At 41.1% G+C, this 19,219-nt stretch overlaps 1 protein-coding gene across 3 annotated transcripts in view; it reads left to right on the plus strand.

Moving 5' to 3' along the window:
• Positions 1 to 18,520, plus strand: part of LOC117560929 (protein bicaudal C homolog 1-like) — a 69,129-nt gene extending 50,609 nt beyond the window's left edge. For 2 of the 3 annotated variants that reach the window (XM_034238056.1, XM_034238058.1), the window contains exons 10-21: positions 1,332 to 1,530; positions 3,309 to 3,467; positions 3,756 to 3,940; positions 4,063 to 4,204; positions 6,351 to 6,504; positions 7,168 to 7,327; positions 7,418 to 7,457; positions 8,402 to 8,556; positions 8,722 to 8,884; positions 11,959 to 12,125; positions 13,550 to 13,649; positions 15,409 to 18,520. In XM_034238056.1, coding sequence (XP_034093947.1) covers positions 1,332 to 1,530; positions 3,309 to 3,467; positions 3,756 to 3,940; positions 4,063 to 4,204; positions 6,351 to 6,504; positions 7,168 to 7,327; positions 7,418 to 7,457; positions 8,402 to 8,556; positions 8,722 to 8,884; positions 11,959 to 12,125; positions 13,550 to 13,649; positions 15,409 to 15,536 — 1,752 coding nt within the window. In that variant the 3' untranslated portion in view covers positions 15,537 to 18,520. The remainder of the gene's footprint in view (positions 1 to 1,331; positions 1,531 to 3,308; positions 3,468 to 3,755; positions 3,941 to 4,062; positions 4,205 to 6,350; positions 6,505 to 7,167; positions 7,328 to 7,417; positions 7,458 to 8,401; positions 8,557 to 8,721; positions 8,885 to 11,958; positions 12,126 to 13,549; positions 13,650 to 15,408) is intronic. The other variant, XM_034238057.1, reaches the window with a different exon arrangement.
• The last annotated feature ends 699 nt before the right edge of the window (positions 18,521 to 19,219 follow it).

The following is a 19,219-nucleotide window of genomic DNA, read 5'->3' on the forward strand; positions in this document are numbered from 1 at the left end:
TTGGATATTCCCACTGAAAAATAACCGTCTTGTTTTGCGTGTTTTCATCTTAATTAAGTGGTGAATTGATGGTACGCGCATTCACATTTCATTAGATATAACTGAATTAGTTAAATACTTTTATCATTTCCATATTGTGATAAAGCAGCAACTGTGGTGCACCTGTGTTCAATTTAAAGCCACCCTCTGATGGTCTAATGTTGTTCAATACATATTATACCTAATCATATTTCATAACTTGGCCTATAGTGTCTCTTTGAGGTGCCCACGTCCCTTCCTGAGCCAGGGCCCAGTGCCCAAACCAGACAGGCCTGTAAGGACTGATGTGGAGGTGCCAGAGTAAACACCGACCCAGCCCAGATCCTCTTAAGAACCCTTCACTTAAACATTTTAACGAGGTGACAGCAGTAATCCAAAAGGCTGTCCAAATGCGTGCCAGAGTCTCCGTGCTCCCGGCACTTTGGCAGTCCCTTAAAGGAGGGTGTGTGTGTGTGTGTTTCAGAGAGACTGATCATAATAACAATCCATTTTTCAACGCTGGCAAAACAAAAACAGGGCATGATTTGTGCTCACGTTTATTTTTATGTAATGTTTATAAAGGGTGAGGTTTCTACTCATGTGGAAAATGTAGAAGTCATTTAATTTCAACTTTTTTTTTCGTGTTTTATTCAGTTTTTTCGAATGGTTTACAGATCATACTGCCGCACACTGACAAAACAAAAATGCTCAATAAATGAAGCGATAACAACTTAAACCGAAATCTAACAATAAAGCTTAAACCTCTTAAATGAAAACAATAAATTAAAGAGATTAAAATATTTGTTTTAACCACAACACACTACTGTGGTGAGAATTGAGAAACCATGCATACAATGATTCAGTAATTTCTCTCACTGATTCAAATCCTTCCTGTTTATAATTATTCAATACTGATTAAATGCCGCCTTGTATAATAGTCATTGATTATCTGTCTCATATTCTCCTCACTGGTATCAATTAGCGGAATATGATTTGTTATGCTATTAATTAAGGAACACTTTAGCTCCCATGTCTCCTTCTCTCCCCCACACTGCCTCGATGTGTATCCTTTCAATCTACCCTAATTCCCTCTTCCTTCCTCCCCTTAATGTTTGACTCCCCAACATCCTCCCTTTTTCTCCCTATCTCTTTTGCCAACATTCCCCCGCCATATCAATCTCCGCCTCCTCCCCTGTTTTTCCTTTTCTCCTTCTCTTTTCCCCCCTCGCTCCATCCTATTCTCCTCTTTACTTCCTTGTCCACTCCACCTGTCTTTTATTCTTTATTCATCATCTCTTTCTTCTCCCTCTCAGTCGGTGATAGTCAAGAGTGTGGAGAGGAATGCAGTGAACATGTACGAAGCCCGAAAATTCCTCCTGGGTCTGGAGAGCAACGGGGTGATGTCCTCCTCTCCCTCTGTGGCGTTGAATCCCGCCACCAACCTCCCGTCCCTCATCTGTCCCGTCGGCCTGGACATCCTGGCCTCAGCTGGCCTGGGGCTGAGCAATCTGGGTAATGACACTTCCTAACTTGTTAATAAATTGCTACTTGAGTTTCTCCTACTTTTTCCACGGTGGACGGAAAAGATAAACTAGTGAGGAAAGATAAGAAGTGGCCCCATCTTTTTGTCCTTGCAAGAAATGCATTAAAGATGAACTGTCTTTGTATGGGAAGTATTGTCCTCATACATCATTGTCGTTCACAGGTGTACCAGCAACACACACACATCCATTTTAGAAATCTGTGAGCCAGATCTCCTCAAAGCCTGTTATCGCCTGGTTAACACAAGTCATTTTTTAAATGGAAGGTTAAAAGATCCTCTCAACATGTACATAAATCACAACCGACGGGGTTTAGCATTATCATCGATATGTGCTTTACAGTAGGAGATGTCTGCAGGACTGAGCTCACTATGATAGTATGAATTTTACGTGTGCAAATCTCTGATCAGCCAACCATCTCAAAATAACCTTGATACAAATGTAGTTGCATCCGCTGTGAATGAATTGCAAAACCATGAATCATAGGATGACGAACGGTTATAACTCACGTAGGAGTTTGTTTGTCTGCAGCGCTGACCTCAATATGAAGACGCAGAGTTCAGCTGGGAACTGCATTTTTTGTAATTTGATTTCAGTATAAGTAGTTATATACGATAAATATTTATCTCAAGTTATCTGCTTTCAGTTTTCATATGATGCGTGTTTTTTGGCCAGACTTTCAAAACATGGAAATGAGGACGTGATGAATTATGCATCAAGGCAGTAGGAGAAGAAGATAGAGGAATAAGCTGACAGGAAGTAGCTCATGGCACATGCCAGCAATAGATCCATCACTTTTTATCTGTTTGAAGATAAATTGTTTGTTTTGTATATCTTTACCATCAAATGCTAGCCAGAGCAACTCTACATGATGTGACTTAGGAATTTCCTTTCGATGTTTGAGAGAATATGAGTTTAATATCGTCAATATTATCTTTGTTTCTTTTTATTAATGTAATGTCTGCAGCCATGAGGTTATACGTATGTAGGGCATATGGGGTGAGTAGGCACTGATATTAGATCTTTAATCGTGTTGAGGGTTTTCTTGAAATCAACGATTTTTTACAGGAGTTTGGCACGTTTTGTCAGATTGTATGACCTTGCGTGCTGGTATTTTATGATATTGTTCAAATAACCTTTATTTTATGTCCTTCAAATCCCCATTTACTGTGGTAGGAAAATTAAATAGATATACAATTGGCAACAAAAACAACAATGTGCCATGCATTCCCAGTACAGTAGGTTTCTCGCCATCTCGTTTAAACCCAGGGGCCCGGGGAGAAGCTGTGGACGACCACATCCTTGCCTTTAGTAATTGCTACATGCTTCTTTTCCTCAGATTACAGGCGAGAAAGCCAGAAGAAGCCCTAGCCTTATTCCTGGAGCCAAACTAGCCCTTTGTTAAAGCCACAGACCTGCTTCTTTCTGTTTTCTTACACTGTGTTTGGGTCGAGACACCGAGCACCACATTGTTGGTGCTCTCAATAACATGGGTTTTTTGGGCATGAGGACACGCAAGATATATACTTTCGCATCCTTGTAGAAATCTAAGAAATTCCTTCCCTCGTTTGCTGTCTGCTTGATGACAGTTTGATGGAATTCCTGTTAAATAGCTGGGAAACCGCGATTATTTTTTCGAAGGACGTATTGTAACATGTGATTAGCTTGAAAAATGTCTCTGTGCTTTGACAGGACCCACCACTGATTTATTCATCTCCCCTTTCTCCCCTTGCTTTCTGTTCTCCTCAGGTTTCCTTGGTGCGGCGGCCCACTCCCTGGCCAACTCTGGTGCACCAAACGCCCTCCTCAACAGCCTGAACTCCTCCATGAGCCCCCTGCAGCCCCCGAGCCCCAGCACCCCCACACACTCCCCCTCTCTCTGGCCCAGCTCGCTCACCAGCACCCAAGGTTTGTATAAGATGTGTATAAATTTGCATGGGTTTTCCCATTTTCCCAACTGTTCACTGTGAGTCAGTCTTCGTCCATTTGTTTGAATTACTCTTATATTAAGGTGGAAATACTCAAATCACAAATATAACTTCAATAATTGATATTGTTTTATTTTATTTCATATTGTTAGATAGATAGACAATAGGCAGTCATGTACAGGTATCAATGATTATCATACATATCCCTTGTACAAATCTTAACGTTTTAATGGTTAATGTAACATTCTGCACCGCTTATGTTTGTCAGGCTTCTCCTCTCAGCTGATGCTGCACCCTGCAGCCCAGGCCACGCTGAACAGCATCCTGCTGTCAGGCGTTCAGGGTTACACACAGAATACACCTTCCCCCCCGCCTGGCCTCGCCCCCATAGACAAACAGTCCAACGGGGTCCCTGACTGCAAGGGCTCCTGCACGCTTAATGGACATGTCAAGGTTGGCTCCTTTATTCCCTGTATGCGGCAATATTATTTTTCACTTTTTTGTTCAGTAAATCTCATTTGTCCTGTATGTATTTTGCTCTGTATGTTTATGTCCATGTGTGCATTCGTGTATAGCATGCTAACTCAGTCTATGGGAGGATAGCAACTGCGTCAATTGCAGAAACCGTTTTGAGTCCGGCGCCATGTGACTCTGTCCAGGAGGCCAGCGGACACAATCCCTCAGAACCGCGGTCCAGCAAGTCCAGCCCAGATGAAGGTATTCCTCTTAAGCAACTCTGAACCAACCTGCAACTAATAATAATATGTGGTTGTTGCATTTTTTTGCGGCCCAACTACAGTATTTGCTCTTATTTTATATAAAAAATTATATTCTTTTATATCAGAATATTTTCAGAAAACTAAAGTAGGTGTGATATTGTTTGTGCTAAAATAACTTAATCTAAAGGTTTTGAGTCACCCGCCCCTGTTGCCAAAGCCCCCGTGCAGCCCTGTGCACGCTGTTCAAACCACAAAACATCTGTAAAACATTTTAGTGCATGGACACACATTAGTCTGTGTCCGTTGTGAGTATATTTAAAGATTATATTTAGACCTTAAGAATGCAGAAGTTAGTGAAAGCACATGTAGTTCCTATCTTATCTGATAATCACCTCTATCCACAATATGAAACCTTTCCTGTTCTTATGCAGGCAGAGTAACCACATGCCTATCACCTGTAAATGTCTTAATAACTAAGTGACTGCCAGTATATTTAAACACTTCAAATATATTTTAATATAAGATTAATTGGATTTTAACTATTTTCTGTGGCAATTATTTTTTGGGGTCTAACTTTCAACTCTCTTAAGAAGTTATTTGTAACATTCTACTTATAGAAGAGTCTTGCCCACTTCTGAGTGGAACCTTGGGCTGACAATATTTTTGAGCTGTCAACATTTTTGACTCTGCTCGATCGTGCAGACTTTACATAAATGTCCAATCTACGCTTTTCCACTTGAGATTTATGTAACCCTTAAACCCACTAAGAGAGAAATTCCTTAAATTAACTTATTTCAATTTCTCTGTGCTGTTCTCCTAACCTCATTCTCCCTCCGACTACATTTATTGAGTTGGAACGGAGACGGATGAACTGCTGGTCTCCTAGTGGTTCAGAAAGGCCCTCATTGCCTCCGTGTCTTACACTCGCGGTTTTCCCCTCAAACTTTCCCTCTCACGCGTCTCGTTTTTCCACGCTGTTTTCTGAGCTGGTCCTCCCCCAATGCGGTGTGTCCCGGTAAGGTTTCCTCCCCCTCCCTTTCCTCCCCCTGTGTCCCAGAATGTGTTTGGACTGGCTCGCCCAGTCCGACTCCACTCCGCTCTGTGGAATGAGGGAGTGCAGGGGGAACCGTTAAAACATTAAACCCCAGAGAGCCTTGTTAGATTGACTGACATCATATTATTTTACACTGTGCAGTACATCATGCACATTCAGCATACACTCACATCCTGTTACACAGAGTCAATTGGTGGGGGAGGGGTTAGGGACCACTGTAATTACAGCTGCTGTGTTTTTAATTAATCCAGGATCCAACTGGTACCTGTGACACTTAAACACATGAAGACGTACATATGCCCACCAAGCTACACACACTCCTTTGAATCACTCATCACTCAGAACAGACTCACACTGTATCGAATGATGTTTTTCTTATTTTACATTTGAAGTTTCACATTATGACTTCCCTTAAATAATAAATACTCAATTGGAATACAGTATTTCATCGGATTCAATTAGTATTTGTTTATTAAATCAACTATTACAAATATTTTTACAAATAACAAATATCTTTTCGCCAGCGCATGCCTCGCTTCTGTGTGCGTCAAGCGGGGTAGCAAACATTTATTTGACAGTAGTGAAAACTTTTTTAGATAAAACCATGTGAGCTTTGGAAATAATTACATCTTGGTTTTTTCAGTACATTTCAATTTTAGACACTGCAACACCCTGGAGTTATTGGAAACAATCACACAATTTAAAGCATACTATCCGGTCACTACTGGAATGTAATTAATGTAATACAATACCAATGATTTTATTAAAGCCTGATTGTAACACTAGCACCGAGTTAAGTACTGAACACAGAAATATTTAAATCAATCAGTTCCAATCAGACCTCTCTACTATAAGTAACCGTGGGTTACATGATCTTTAGATGCAACTGTGTAGAAATACTGGGTTTAAATAGAAGGAAAAATGCTGCGCAGCATTTAAATGTTGATTTCGGATTTTTTTGTCAACGGTGGCAAAAGTGCTTGGCAAACTTTTTTTTTAAATAGATGAAAAAAGTATTAAGCTATAGTTGTCATAGGACTTTGTATCTTAAATTCATTTTTTATATTAAAGTATGTTTTGTTTCCTTCAGGCTCTGACACATTTGTGGAAGTGGGCATGCCCAGAAGCCCCTCTCACTCAGCCAATGGGAATGAGCTGAAACAGATGCTGGCTTCCTGTAAGACGTCATCAGGGAAAAGACAGGCGGTGGAGCTACTGCAGGGCACCAAGAACTCCCATCTACAGTATGTCTGAATATAGAGAGCATTTACAGCTTGGAGTGTTGCTTTTTAGCATCTTCTCTACGAAATTGCACTTATTAGAATCAAACCAAGCATACTTTGTATTTTAGTCTCACAAAACCAGGGCCACATGCACCCTGAAATGAATCAACATGCAGGCTGTTCCAACCAGGAAACATGTGTAAAACATTTCAGTGAATTCAGACTTCAAATGTAGTATAGACACACATTAGTCTGCATCTGTTGTGAGTATGTTCAAAGATTATATTCAGCCCCTAAGAATGCAGAGGCTAGTGAAAGCAAATGTAGCTCCTAGCTTATCTGCTGATCACCTCCTATCCCAAATATCAAGGCTATCATGTTCTTATGAAAGCGGAGCACCCACATGCCTATCATAACAAACTAGAAGATGACACAAAGTGACAGAAAAGGTTATTTTTTTCTTATATATAGAGATTTAGGAGTATGGGCTGTTATATTGACTTGGTTACACACACTCACCCCGGATAGGATAATCAACTGTATCCCAATAATGAAAACTAGTACGCTCTAAAACCTGATGACCCGGGAGCTTTAATAGCCTTAGTGATAATGTGAGGAGATGATGAGATGAAGGACTAGATTTTCCTCATTCTCTGATACAATAATCCTGTGTAATCCCCCCAGCTCTGACTGTCTGCTCTCGGACGCTGAGTCCAGCTCGTCGGACAGCCCTGTGGCCGATAAGAGAGCGCCGGGCAGCGAGCGGGCGGCCGAGAGGGCGGCGCAGCAGAACGAGAGAGAGAGAATAAGACTGGGACCACAGACATCCTTCCCCAACATGCAGGTATACACACATCAAACACGCACAGCATAAATAAAGAGTTATGGGGTATAAAAAGTAATCAAAGAATAAAACGTTCTGCTCTCTTTTCAGGAATTTGACTATGAACAGAAAAAGCTCTTGGCAACCAAAGGTAAGTTGACATTTGTGTCAAATAGTACAATGTGATTAGTAATGACTGGATGGGCCTTGTGTGAAGACAGAACACAGAGGGTACATTTACATTGTTACAGCAGAAAAGAGCCAAGCTTAATGTTACCTAAAGCATGCATAACAAAGTATTAAAGATAAAAATAAGTTACACATTTTACAAAATACACACCCTGTAACAGTTCTGAGGATTTAGCAGCCAGGTATATATTGCACAGTTTTTAACGGCATATATATCCTGTATAATATATATATATATATATATCCTGTGTATATATAGCTAAATGGTAGTGGTTCTATTATTTAAACATACAAAACCAAAATAAGTTAACATTCCTAGGCTTCCAAAGATGCTCTGTGAATTATGTATAAGTTTGTAAAAAAAACAGTTTCCTGGAAAAGACAAACGGCTGAAAACTGTAGCTTTCCCCCTGCAGCTCTCCCCTGTCTCTTAACTTCTTTGAGTTGCTTTGCTGTGTAGGCAGTTGTTGTTAATGCTGGAAAATAAACTTTTTTCTGCAGGATTTTCTGGCATTTTATCAGGCTTTCACCATCTGGGACTTGTATGTGCATTTGGTGCCAATAGGAACACCCTCTCTCTGTAATGACCAAATGTCAGGGTCATGGGCTACATTTTCTTAAGACAGAAAACAGAGCTCATCGGAGGTGCAGAAGTTTAGTTTTTCTCAGACCACTTTAATTACAGTATGCTGAAAGGGTATTATGGAATGTTTTGCCCATTGACGCCAGAAAGACTTCCTACCTAATATTTGTATTGATAAAAAAAAGTGTAAGCAGTCTATACTGTGCAACATGGACAACATTTAAATGCTTAAAAGCATACAGTGAATTCAGGATAGATTTACAAAAAATATTATTTTGTGTTATATCTTTTTATTGTATCACAATATGTCTGTTTTTACACAGCTATGTTAAAGAAGCCCGTGGTGACCGAGGTGCGGACCCCCACCAACACCTGGAGTGGTCTGGGCTTCTCAAAGTCCATGCCAGCCGAGACCATCAAGGAGCTCCGGAGAGCCAATCACGTTTCTTACAAGCCCAGCATGAGCACCACCTTCGAGGTGAGACTCACAGACAGGCAGTGTTTACTGTTCTCTTCATCTCATAGATTTTATTTGTCTTACCTTATACAATTTAGGTATATGTTGTTGTGCCCCTTAATGAGATGCAGTGTAGTCACTCGGAACTCTTGGTTTGAATTGTCTTCCTTTTATTCTCTCTCTTAGGATTCCCCGCTGTCCTTGTCTCGATCCAACAGCCGGGAAGGCCTCGGGAACGGCAGCGACTCTGAGAACTGGCGAGACAGGATTGGGGGCTTGAGCGGCCTGCCGGGTCACCCCGAGTTCCCCCTCGCTGTCAGCAGCCCCAAGAGGAAGCAGAACAAATCTGGTCAGTACTTTTTGTGTTCATGCTAATATGCCAAACGTGCACATCAGGCATTGCAAACCGTGTAAGCATCCTCTGCTTAGAGCAGACATGTCAAAGTCACGGCCCGTGGGCCACTTCCGGCCCGCAGTACAATTATATCCGGCCCGCGAGATAATATATCTAATGTCATAATCATCATATAACAACTGGCCCGCCGGTGCGCAAACCGCTGATACTGACATCACAGGCGCGGGAGATTCACCTTCTCTTTCTATTGTACTCATCACAGGTCAGAAGTAATCTACGCTCGTCACTTCTAGTTACATTTTTATTAGCCTGTCAAATGAAATGGCCAAACGAAAAGTGGACTCTGAAAACAGGGGCTTTCAAGACAGGTGGGAGTCAGAGTATATGTTTACCAGTATAAGTGGTAAACCAGTTTGTCTGGTTTGTGGATCTGGCGTGGCCGTTATTAAAGAATACAACATCAGGCGGCACTATGAGACGAAACACCAGGACAAGTACAGGCGAGTGGACAAACAGCAGAAAGTGGAGGAGTTCAAAAAGACTCTGGCATCACAGCAGACTTTGTTCAAAAAAGCCAAATCACAAAGTGAGGCTGCCGTGAAAGCAAGTTTCATTGTGGCCGAAGAAATAGCTAAATCAGCCCGGCCGTTTACAGAGGGAGAGTTTGTAAAGCGGTGCATGATAAAAGTGTGCGAAGTCATGTGTCCACACAAAAAGCAAGCATTTTGAAGTGTAAGCTTGAGCAGAAATACTGTTGCTGATTGTGTGTGTGAGCTGGCCAACGATTTAAAAACACAGTTAATGAACAAGGGGAAAGACTTCGTTGGCTATTCCCTTGCCGTGGATGAGAGCGCTGATGTGACAGATACAGCGCAGCTGTCAATCTTCATCCGTGGAGTAGACTCCAGTTTAGGTGTTACAGAGGAACTTTTGGGGATCAAATCTATGCATGGCACAACCACGGGGAAAGACATCTTTGAGGAAGTGTCCAAATGTGTCAATGAACTGAAACTGCCCTGGGACAAACTGACGGGACTGACGACAGATGGAGCGCCTGTGATGCGCGGTGAAAAGAACGGATTGGTGGGGAGGATGCGGGAGAAGATGCAGCGGGAGAACTGTGCCGGTGATCTGACAGTGTATCACTGCATAATACACCAGGAAGCGCTGTGTGGTAAAGCTCTTGATATGGATCATGTCATAAGCACCGTAACACAGACTGTAAACTTTATCAGAGCCAGAGGCTTAAATCACCGACAGTTTCAGTCTTTTCTAGAGGAAATGCATTCCGAACATGGCGACATTCCGTATCACACAGAGGTGCGATGGCTAAGTCGAGGAATAGTTCTGAATAGATTTTTCGAGCTACGTGAGGAAATCTGCACATTTCTTGAAAGCAAAGGGAAAGACACCACAGATCTCCGGGACGAAAAGTGGCGATATGAGCTGGCTTTTCTGTGTGACACAACAAAGCATCTCAATGCGCTAAACCTCCAGCTTCAGGGGCAGGGCCGTGTCATTACGGACATGTATGACGCAGTGAGAGCATCCCAAACAAAGCTGCGCCTATGGGAGACTCAGATGCAGCAAGGAAACTTTGGACACTTTCCGTGTTGCCAAGCACTGTCAAGCGATGTGTCCACCGCTGTTCTCCCGACTGCGCACTTTGCTGCTAAACTGAGCGCACTTGGCACGGAGTTCAAACTGAGATTTTCCGACTTTGCAGCTCAGAGATGTCAATTTGAACTGCTCAGCAACCCGTTTGCAGTTGACGTGGACAGTGGACCTGTGAACATCCAAATGGAGCTGATTGACCTCGTGTAATGACACACTCAAGGCAAAGTATCACAGTTTCCAAGCTTCCTCCCTGAAACCATGCCTCAACTCCGCCTTCATGCCGCTCAAATGCTCTGCATGTTTGGAAGCACATACCTGTGTGAGCAGCTTTTCTCTGTAATGAAGATGAACAAAAGCCCCCACAGGAGTCGTCTCTCAGATGCACACCTTCACTCCATCCTGAGGGTTTCCACAGCACAGAACCTAGCCCCAGACATTAACGAACTGGCAGCCAAGAAAAGATGCCAAATATCTGGCTCATGTGCATAAACTTTGGCATTTACATGTACCAACTGCTTTTGTATAGTGCACCTTTACTCTAATCTACAACTGTTACTGGTAAAACTAATACAGCACTGTGATGTCCTCTTATTATTATTCTTTGTTCTACCTTGAGAAAAAACAGCAACCTACTATATTTTATGCCTTTTGAGAATTTCCTTTATGTTTAATCTGAAAATAAAACGTTATTTTGCATAGTAGCTTGCTGTTTAGTTTTTCCTCAAGTCATGAACATTTACAGTTTTCAGTATTTAATTTAGGTTAACAGTAATTACTGTATCAAACTCAATCTATTTGTACAGTAATTTGTTACAGTGTACCTTAATATGTATCTGATAAATATTCACTTTATCCAATACCCTTTTCAATAAATGTTCACCCTGTTTGGCCCTCGACGTACTCCCAGTTTTTAATGTTGGCCCTCTCTGTGATTGAGTTTGACACCCCTGGCTTACAGCAACAGAATATGTTATTGCAGTTTTGGCATTGATGGGAAAAATTGTTTCACAGAGAGACTCCAAAGATTCAAGTGAAAAGGTCAAGTTTTTCCTTTTATTTTGAGTTTGATATCTGAACTATTCAGTATGAGCACCCTAATGGTTTGACTGATTCAGGTACCTCTGTCAGTCCTTTGTTGTACTATTTGTTAAGTTTAGGTTTTGCGAATCTTCCTTAAATCTTCCGTTTTACCAACCTAAGATAACAGGAGATGTATTAGTCTCATCGATCTAAAGTTGCAGCATATTAAATATTGTTTGTAGACTTATACATAGGTCTACATTTGTTTACTCATTTAAATGGTGGGATTACTTTTTGCTAAACTTTCTTTGTTTCATTGTGTGACTCAAAATGCGATTGCTGAGGTGTTGATAAATCATTTCTGCTTCTCTGCTAACTTCCATATTATCATTGTGTTTTTCTCATGTTTCCCTCAATCCCCTGATGGACAGCTGCAGAGCATTACCTCAGCAGCAGCAGCAGCTACATGGACTGCATCTCCTCTGTGACCGGCAGCAACGGCTGCAGCCTGAACTCCTCTGTGAAGGGCTCCGACCTGCCGGAGCTCTTCAGCAAACTGGGCCTGGGGAAGTACACGGACATCTTCCAGCAACAGGAGGTACTGTAGAACGAACACCCAATTTTTACAGTGTTATGATTTGAACCAATGCCATCTTCCAAAAAAGCAAAGATATTCCGGTGTTTTTCAGCCTCTCAGTCCACAATTAGATAGAGTGCTTTGAAATTTGCTACAGCAGAAATTCCCATTACATTTGCACATTTTATTGGAAAGGTTACCCTTCCTCCTGCTTCTAGAGCAGGGGTGGGGAACCTTTTTTCTCTCAAGGGCCATTTCAATTGTTTCAACATCCTCCGAGGGCCGTACAAATGATTGACCTCTGCTTAAAAATACCAAAATCACAGCCCATTCATTTGGCCTTTCTTTCATGCTGTGCAAAGAAAAAGCAACCTCTTAATCCAGATATTTTACCATGACTCGCGCATGCATGCACGTGCACGGTTGTGGCATGACCACCAAACAGAAAGATATGGACACAAGATGTGTGCAAATGTATTTTTTTTTTTAAATGTTGAAGTTAAAAGCATCAATCTGGTGCACTTTGAGAGCAATATTAGGAGATCTATGCATCTCTCAACACCCATATGAAACAGAACTGTAAGCAGATTTTATTTTTCTTTATGGATATTTTACAAATCACTCCCCTTTCAAACTGTATTCTTGTTTATTAAATTTGTTTACTGTCATATAGTATTTTATACCTGTTTACTTTATTCTCTTGTTTTTTTATAACTATAATGATCATATAAAGATGTGCCTTTACCTCACTGGTTGGAGAAAAAGCTTCTTATATTCGTTAACATAGCTAGCTAACCAGATGCTAATAACAACAAAGTTATTGACTGTATGATCATCAGTATGACGCCACTGGGCTTTCAACTAAAGACACAGACACGCAGAAACTGCGGCATGTGTACGGCTCCTTATGGGTACTACAATTTCTGAAGTGACGGAGCGACGTTCTGGTGCTCTCCGTCAGACGAGACATATACCACGTGATGACATGTTTTGTCGTGTTGTGTTCAAGGACCCTAACCTTGGCCAGGAAAAATAGGCACTCGCTTGTTTCATTCTTTTGCGGTCTAGATTTCTTTAATTGTTTTCTTTTTTGCATGTGTTTATAAATTACCTCGAGGGCCGTACCAAATGGTCTCGCGGTCCGTATACGGCCCGGGGGCCGGAGGTTCCCCACCCCTGGTCTAGAGTGCATTGCCCTCTTGAACTCTTAATCTCACTCAGTGCAGAAAGTTGCATTATACTGTAATGTTTAAATGAATGTATCATACTGTAAATCTTACAGAAATGAATGATTAGAAAGAAATTAAGGAATGTGCTTGAATGGGTTTGCCATAATTGATGCTGTAATAAAATGACTCATCATGGTATTTTTAGGGTTGCAAAACAACATGAATTTGCCAAATTTGGGAAATAGTAGTGTTAAATGGACTTATTGCTGCTTCCAGATCGACCTCCAGACGTTCCTGACTCTAACGGACCAGGACCTGAAGGAACTGGGCATCACCACCTTCGGAGCCCGCAGGAAAATGCTGCTCGCCATCTCAGGTACCTACAATCGCACAAAATACACTAAGTATAAATACATGTACAAAACACAATCGTGTATACAATGTGACTAAAAGGGCACATGCAGAAGCGGTATGCTTATATATGACTATCCTAACATTCTTATTAATTTAAGCTACCCAGAACATTGTTATTTTAGAAAATTCTAAATAATATTAATAATCAATTGTTTTGAGTGCCACAAAATAGCTTCATAATCCCTTTTTATTCAAACCAAAAGCAAATTACACGGCGTTTAAATGATGTTAACATTATTTTAGCCTATTCTATGGTTGAAAATACACACATCTATACAGTCTGGCAGTGACTTTGTTTTAGGTCTGACAATTATTTGCCTTTTTTTAATATACTGAACTTATATTTATTTTATAGTCAAAGATGTAAAAATAGTGTGTGTTCGTGTCCTGTATATCGCCCCTTTTGCCTGTTTTTCTCTGTTATCAACTGTCTGGCACAACCTAAATTGAAAGGAAAATACAGTGCAGAGAGGCCTGCATGAGACCAGCTCTGTGGGGAAACGTTTCCTTTTTTGGTTGCTGATAAGTACTGATAGCAGCTGGAGTCACATCCTACCGGCTCCTGCTGGAGGCACTTCACACAAATTGGCTTATGTGTTTCATTAATGTTCCTATTTTGTCTGTCGCTGCAACGAGCGGGAGTGGAGCCCAGCTGTGAGGAAGGCTCCAACTGACAGAGGTCATCAATACTGCCAAGCGCTAGATCTGAAAGCTAGAGGTGGCCTTTGTTATTGGCAGACTAGTAGAGAAATACAATGTGGAATGTTGTAGCTCATTTATCTGTAATGATACAAGAGAACCAATGCAGTAATTTATACCGGCAGGAATACATGGGATTAGGGCTCATTCTTCTCAGATGAGTGTGTTGGTGTTCCTGCAGTTGCTCCAGCTGCCTCCCTGATGCAGACTCTGTCCTGTTGTTCCGGATCTAATGGGAATGTTGTGGGTGTCACACGTCATTACTGATGTCATTCGGACTTTGTAATAGCTGAGGTTGTTAAGCTGTGTAAATTAATCATACTCATCTTGGGATCATGAGCTTCCTGTCGTGGATATTCAGTAAAAGTTCAGAAACTCCAGACCAGAGCCAGAGTTGACAGTAAGGACAACAGGGGGAAACAGCGAGGCCGGTCCTGTAATTATTAACAAGGCGTACGAGCCAAGGCCAGAGTTGGTTTTGCTGCCTGACGCCTCGGCCAAGTGCAGCTCAACTTTCATCTCACTGACGGACTCTGGGGCTCCAAACCATGAACATGCATGCCTCTGTCTGTCTCTTATTCATACTGTGTTGCCTCTTATTATAAAGAGATACAATACCAGTCAATTCAATCCAGGTTTTAACTTCCTGCGGGTCTGCCAGTAAAAAGAGCGCTGGGGCGAGCTGCCTGTCTCCAGTAATCAGACTGAAGGTTTATGCTGGCAGCGACAGAACGCAGGTATCATGTGAATAACTCAGAGATGCCATGACGAGACATTTTTATGAAAGCATTTTGTCTGCTGAGTAAAACCCAGATTTACTTTTGTTTATCTGAGCAGTCCTGTAGTGATTTGCATCCAATTTTCTTGTCATTGTTGATGAATGGAAATGTTAACATACTCTTTCATTGTGTTTAACTTTGATTTGCTACAGCTCCCTGCAACAGTAGGAGAGGTTGGTAAAACTTGTTTGTATAACATTTGCTACTGCTGATGATTTCTGGTGCTCTTTTCTTACCACACAGAACTAAATAAAAACGGGAGGAAGCTATTTGAGCCACCCATCAGGTCCTCCTTCCTGGAAGGGGGAGCGAGCGGCCGCCTCTCCCGCCAGTTTCACGCAGACATGGCCAGCATCAGCGGGCGATGGTAGAGCCTCTAGGCCGTCCCAGAACCGTCCATCATGGAGACCGACCTCCAGTGATTTCTGTGCCTCAGAGCCCAGGTTCCAGTGGCTGTCTTCCCTCCTTCAGCTGAAATAAGACTGTTCAAAATGTTGTCGTTGCCATATAGTTATATATATTAAAAAAAGCCATAGTTTTACCTTAAGTGCCAACAAAAAGGGATTTCTCAGATACATGAGGTTCAGTGTTCACTCCTTATAGAGCCATTGAGTCTGTTTGGAGCATTTTTATATGAAGGTTTGTTGATGAAGGGTACTGTCCAGTATTTCGGTCTACTTGTTGTTCAAGGGAACAGGCAGAATGATTAGTACAATCATTTTACACATTGATACTACCTGCATTTGTATTATGCTGTAGTATCAGTGACATGCACTTTAATAATACTAGAATTTTGCCTGTGAGAGCCTGATTCCTTAGATTGAAATACTAAGTATGCATTTTTTGTATTGACTAAAAGCACAGTTGCATTTTGTACCAAAACCAAATGTCAGCACTTACCAGTGAGTTTAGGGCACCACAAAAATAAAGTGCAAAGTATGTCAGCATGCCAAAGTGTTGAAAAAATCTACTTAGACCAAATATACCAAAGGAAAGTATCATTGTGGCCTTTGGCCTTAGGCTGCCTTAAATGTTGTGATTGGTAGACATTCCTCCGAGGTCAGTGTTAGTGTCCCACCGCTGTCTGTTTATGTATTTTTAGACAAAAAAATCTAATATTTTTTACTCATTATACACTATAATTTTATTTGTTTTGTATTACCATTGTAGGGGAACGGGAGGGATGTTTAAGTTTAATCAGTTTACATTTGTATTTTATATACTTTCATGAATGGGTTTTTATGATTTTGTCATTAGATTGTTTGTTACTTTTAGTTTTCCCCCTGCCTTTTAGTCTTTGGAGCCGTAGTGTGGCTGTGCCATTACACAGCAGCAGAGGCATGAGTCAGTTCGGCTCAGCTTTGAAGGCCTCTCTCTGATTGTGTCAACAGGCATCGTTCTGTGGTCTCCTCCTCTGTTTGTTTATAGTACATGTTCTTTTGTCTCATCCGTTATTTGTCAGTTGGCCTCCCTGTGGCCCCTTCTGTGGGCCGATAATCTCACAAAGCATCCTCCATGTATCCGGGACATGAGATGCTAAGCTAATACTCTGCCTTTTTTTTGTCTTTCTCTACACTCACTGTTTAATTCAGAACCAGAAAATCCCTTACAGATCAAGGTCATGCCTTTTGTAGCAGAAAGTGCCAATATACATAACAAGTTTTTACAGCGGGGAGATATTTTGTTAAGAACACTAATATTTTAGTCTGTCTGTGCTCTCCGAGAGGAGGTGCGTCGCACAAAAGAATCTGTATATTCACAGCCAAATTGTTCTCACATGAGGGACACAAACAACAAACCAAAGTCATCAGAAGGACTGAGATTTAAGATGAAAATAAATAAATCTGGAATTGTTCTAGTATCAGGCTGCAATCTAATATCCAGGAAACCTGGGTAAGCAGTGTTTAATGAAGGGACAGGATTAAGCATGCAGCATCAATGTTTATCATCAAAGCCTTTGTTTGTTCTGGGCTCCTGTATTATGTTCGCTCAAAGGAAAACATCCTTTTCAAACCGTTCCTTAACTTTGGATGACTCAAGTGTTATTATGTGATGTTCTTAAGATTGATCTAAGGGTTTAGCCAACAAACCCATCCATCTTCCAAGGTCTTGAGCACTTTGTTGGGAAAATGTCTTCATATTTGCAGTATAAAACTAAGAATGAAGAATGTCTTATTTTGATTTAAATGACAGTATTACATTTATTAGGTATGTAAAGGACGCCTCTGAGATATTATGACTTCACATCCTGAACATTTACTTTGCCAAATTTGACAATGACAAAAAGTAATACAAAGTCCTACAGAGAGAGGTCGACCTTTTTTCACCCATTCGATTCACAATGATTCCCTTTTAGGGAGATTTGTTGTTTATCATTTCCACTTTTAACCACTTTCCACACTCCCTCAAATCTGATTTGAGCCATTCTCAATGTGGTTGTCAAGTAAATAACACTAGAAAAATAATGACACGGTTGCCAATGCCAACCAGGTAATTGCCTGCCCTTTGCTCCCCTTGATCTTGAGAAAAGAGATGAAGAGGGAGGAAGCTGTTTGAGAAAGAGATTCTTTATTCTGAGAGGAAACCTGGGGTCTTTTCGCCCACTCATCATGGTACTACATTGAAGCTGTTGAGCACTGATTCTCCCAGTGCTGTGACTCGTGTTCCTGCCTAGCAGACATTTGTTTTCATCCTCCACTTGTTTTGAATGTGTTTGCTCTGAGGGCAATTGAGGTTCTTGTTTTGTCAAGTGAATGTTGTTAACATTTGGAAAAGTGAAGGGACTCATCAAGTCAAAAGTTTACCGCCATGCTTGTCTAGTCTTTACCCTCGACAGACCAGTTTTCTATTATGTCTTTGATTTGTTTTATTAGTCATATTGTTGTTCCCAAAGGGATCTTTTGAAGGAGTCTTTGTACTGCAAGCAAATGGTACATTTATAATAAATGTAAACCACTAAGGAAATGATGTAATACATAACTTTTGTACAACTTTTTTCATTTTATGCAGCCATTGTTTTTGTGTCAGAGGTACACAAAGTTCCAGAAAATAATGTGTGTATAAACATTGCCATGTGGCCAAAGCTCTGTTCACTTTGGCATCTGTTGATGCTATTGTTATCCTAACTGTATTGTAGTACAGATACAGAAACAGGACCTTTTTGAGAATCTGTCAAGCAGGCAAAAAAACGTTTGTTCAAACATTCAAATATTATGAAGGTATTAAATGTATGCAAGAAAGACCCTTTTGTTTTTGGTGTCTGTATTTCACACTTACAAAACATCAGTCCATTACTGTCTTAAGTGTCTTCTTTGTAAACTCAGAATGAAAGGAAATTAATAAAAGTTCTAAGCTATCAGGAAACAGACTTCCAGTAAGTGTTAGATCAGGGGTGTCAAACTCAAGGCCCGGGGGCCAAATCCGGCCCTCGACTTCATTTTATGTGGCCCGCAAGAGCTTGCAAATAATATAATACGTTTATTATACGGTCACATGCCACTTTACAGAATCATGTTGCCCATAAACTACATGTCCCACAATGCATATCATTTTGCGCACTGAAGAGACTTGCAATTATTTGCCCTAGATTTCTGCTTTCAGACGTTGCTAATGATGAAGTTATTACCCTATCCGATAATAATCCAATGCAGTTCAAGTAATAATGTAATATAATATATTATTTTATATATTTATATAGTTACAACCGGCCCTTTGAGTGCAACCATAACGCTAATGTGGCCCGCGATTAAATTGAGTTTGACACCCCTGTGTTAGATGAAGTAACCTTTCGCAGAATGATCACAACCAGCAGATCAGCAGCACACAGAAACGGTCACTGCAAACTGGCAGAGATATTATAAAAGAACTACTGCAACAGCCCAGGGTCGGCGTCATGGGGGGTCATTCGCGGGCCATGCCCCCCCAAATGAGTCACTGTGCCCCCCCAACGCAGGGTGGGCAAGCCTTGCCACTGTGCCGTTTAAAAAAACAACAACATATAATTGAAAGCGTTTCCACTAAAGGTTTTTTGTGTGAAATACGTCAGAAATAAAGA

This window comes from Gymnodraco acuticeps, unplaced genomic scaffold (assembly GCF_902827175.1).
Source record: "Gymnodraco acuticeps unplaced genomic scaffold, fGymAcu1.1, whole genome shotgun sequence".
Taxonomy (NCBI): Eukaryota; Metazoa; Chordata; class Actinopteri; order Perciformes; family Bathydraconidae; genus Gymnodraco; species Gymnodraco acuticeps.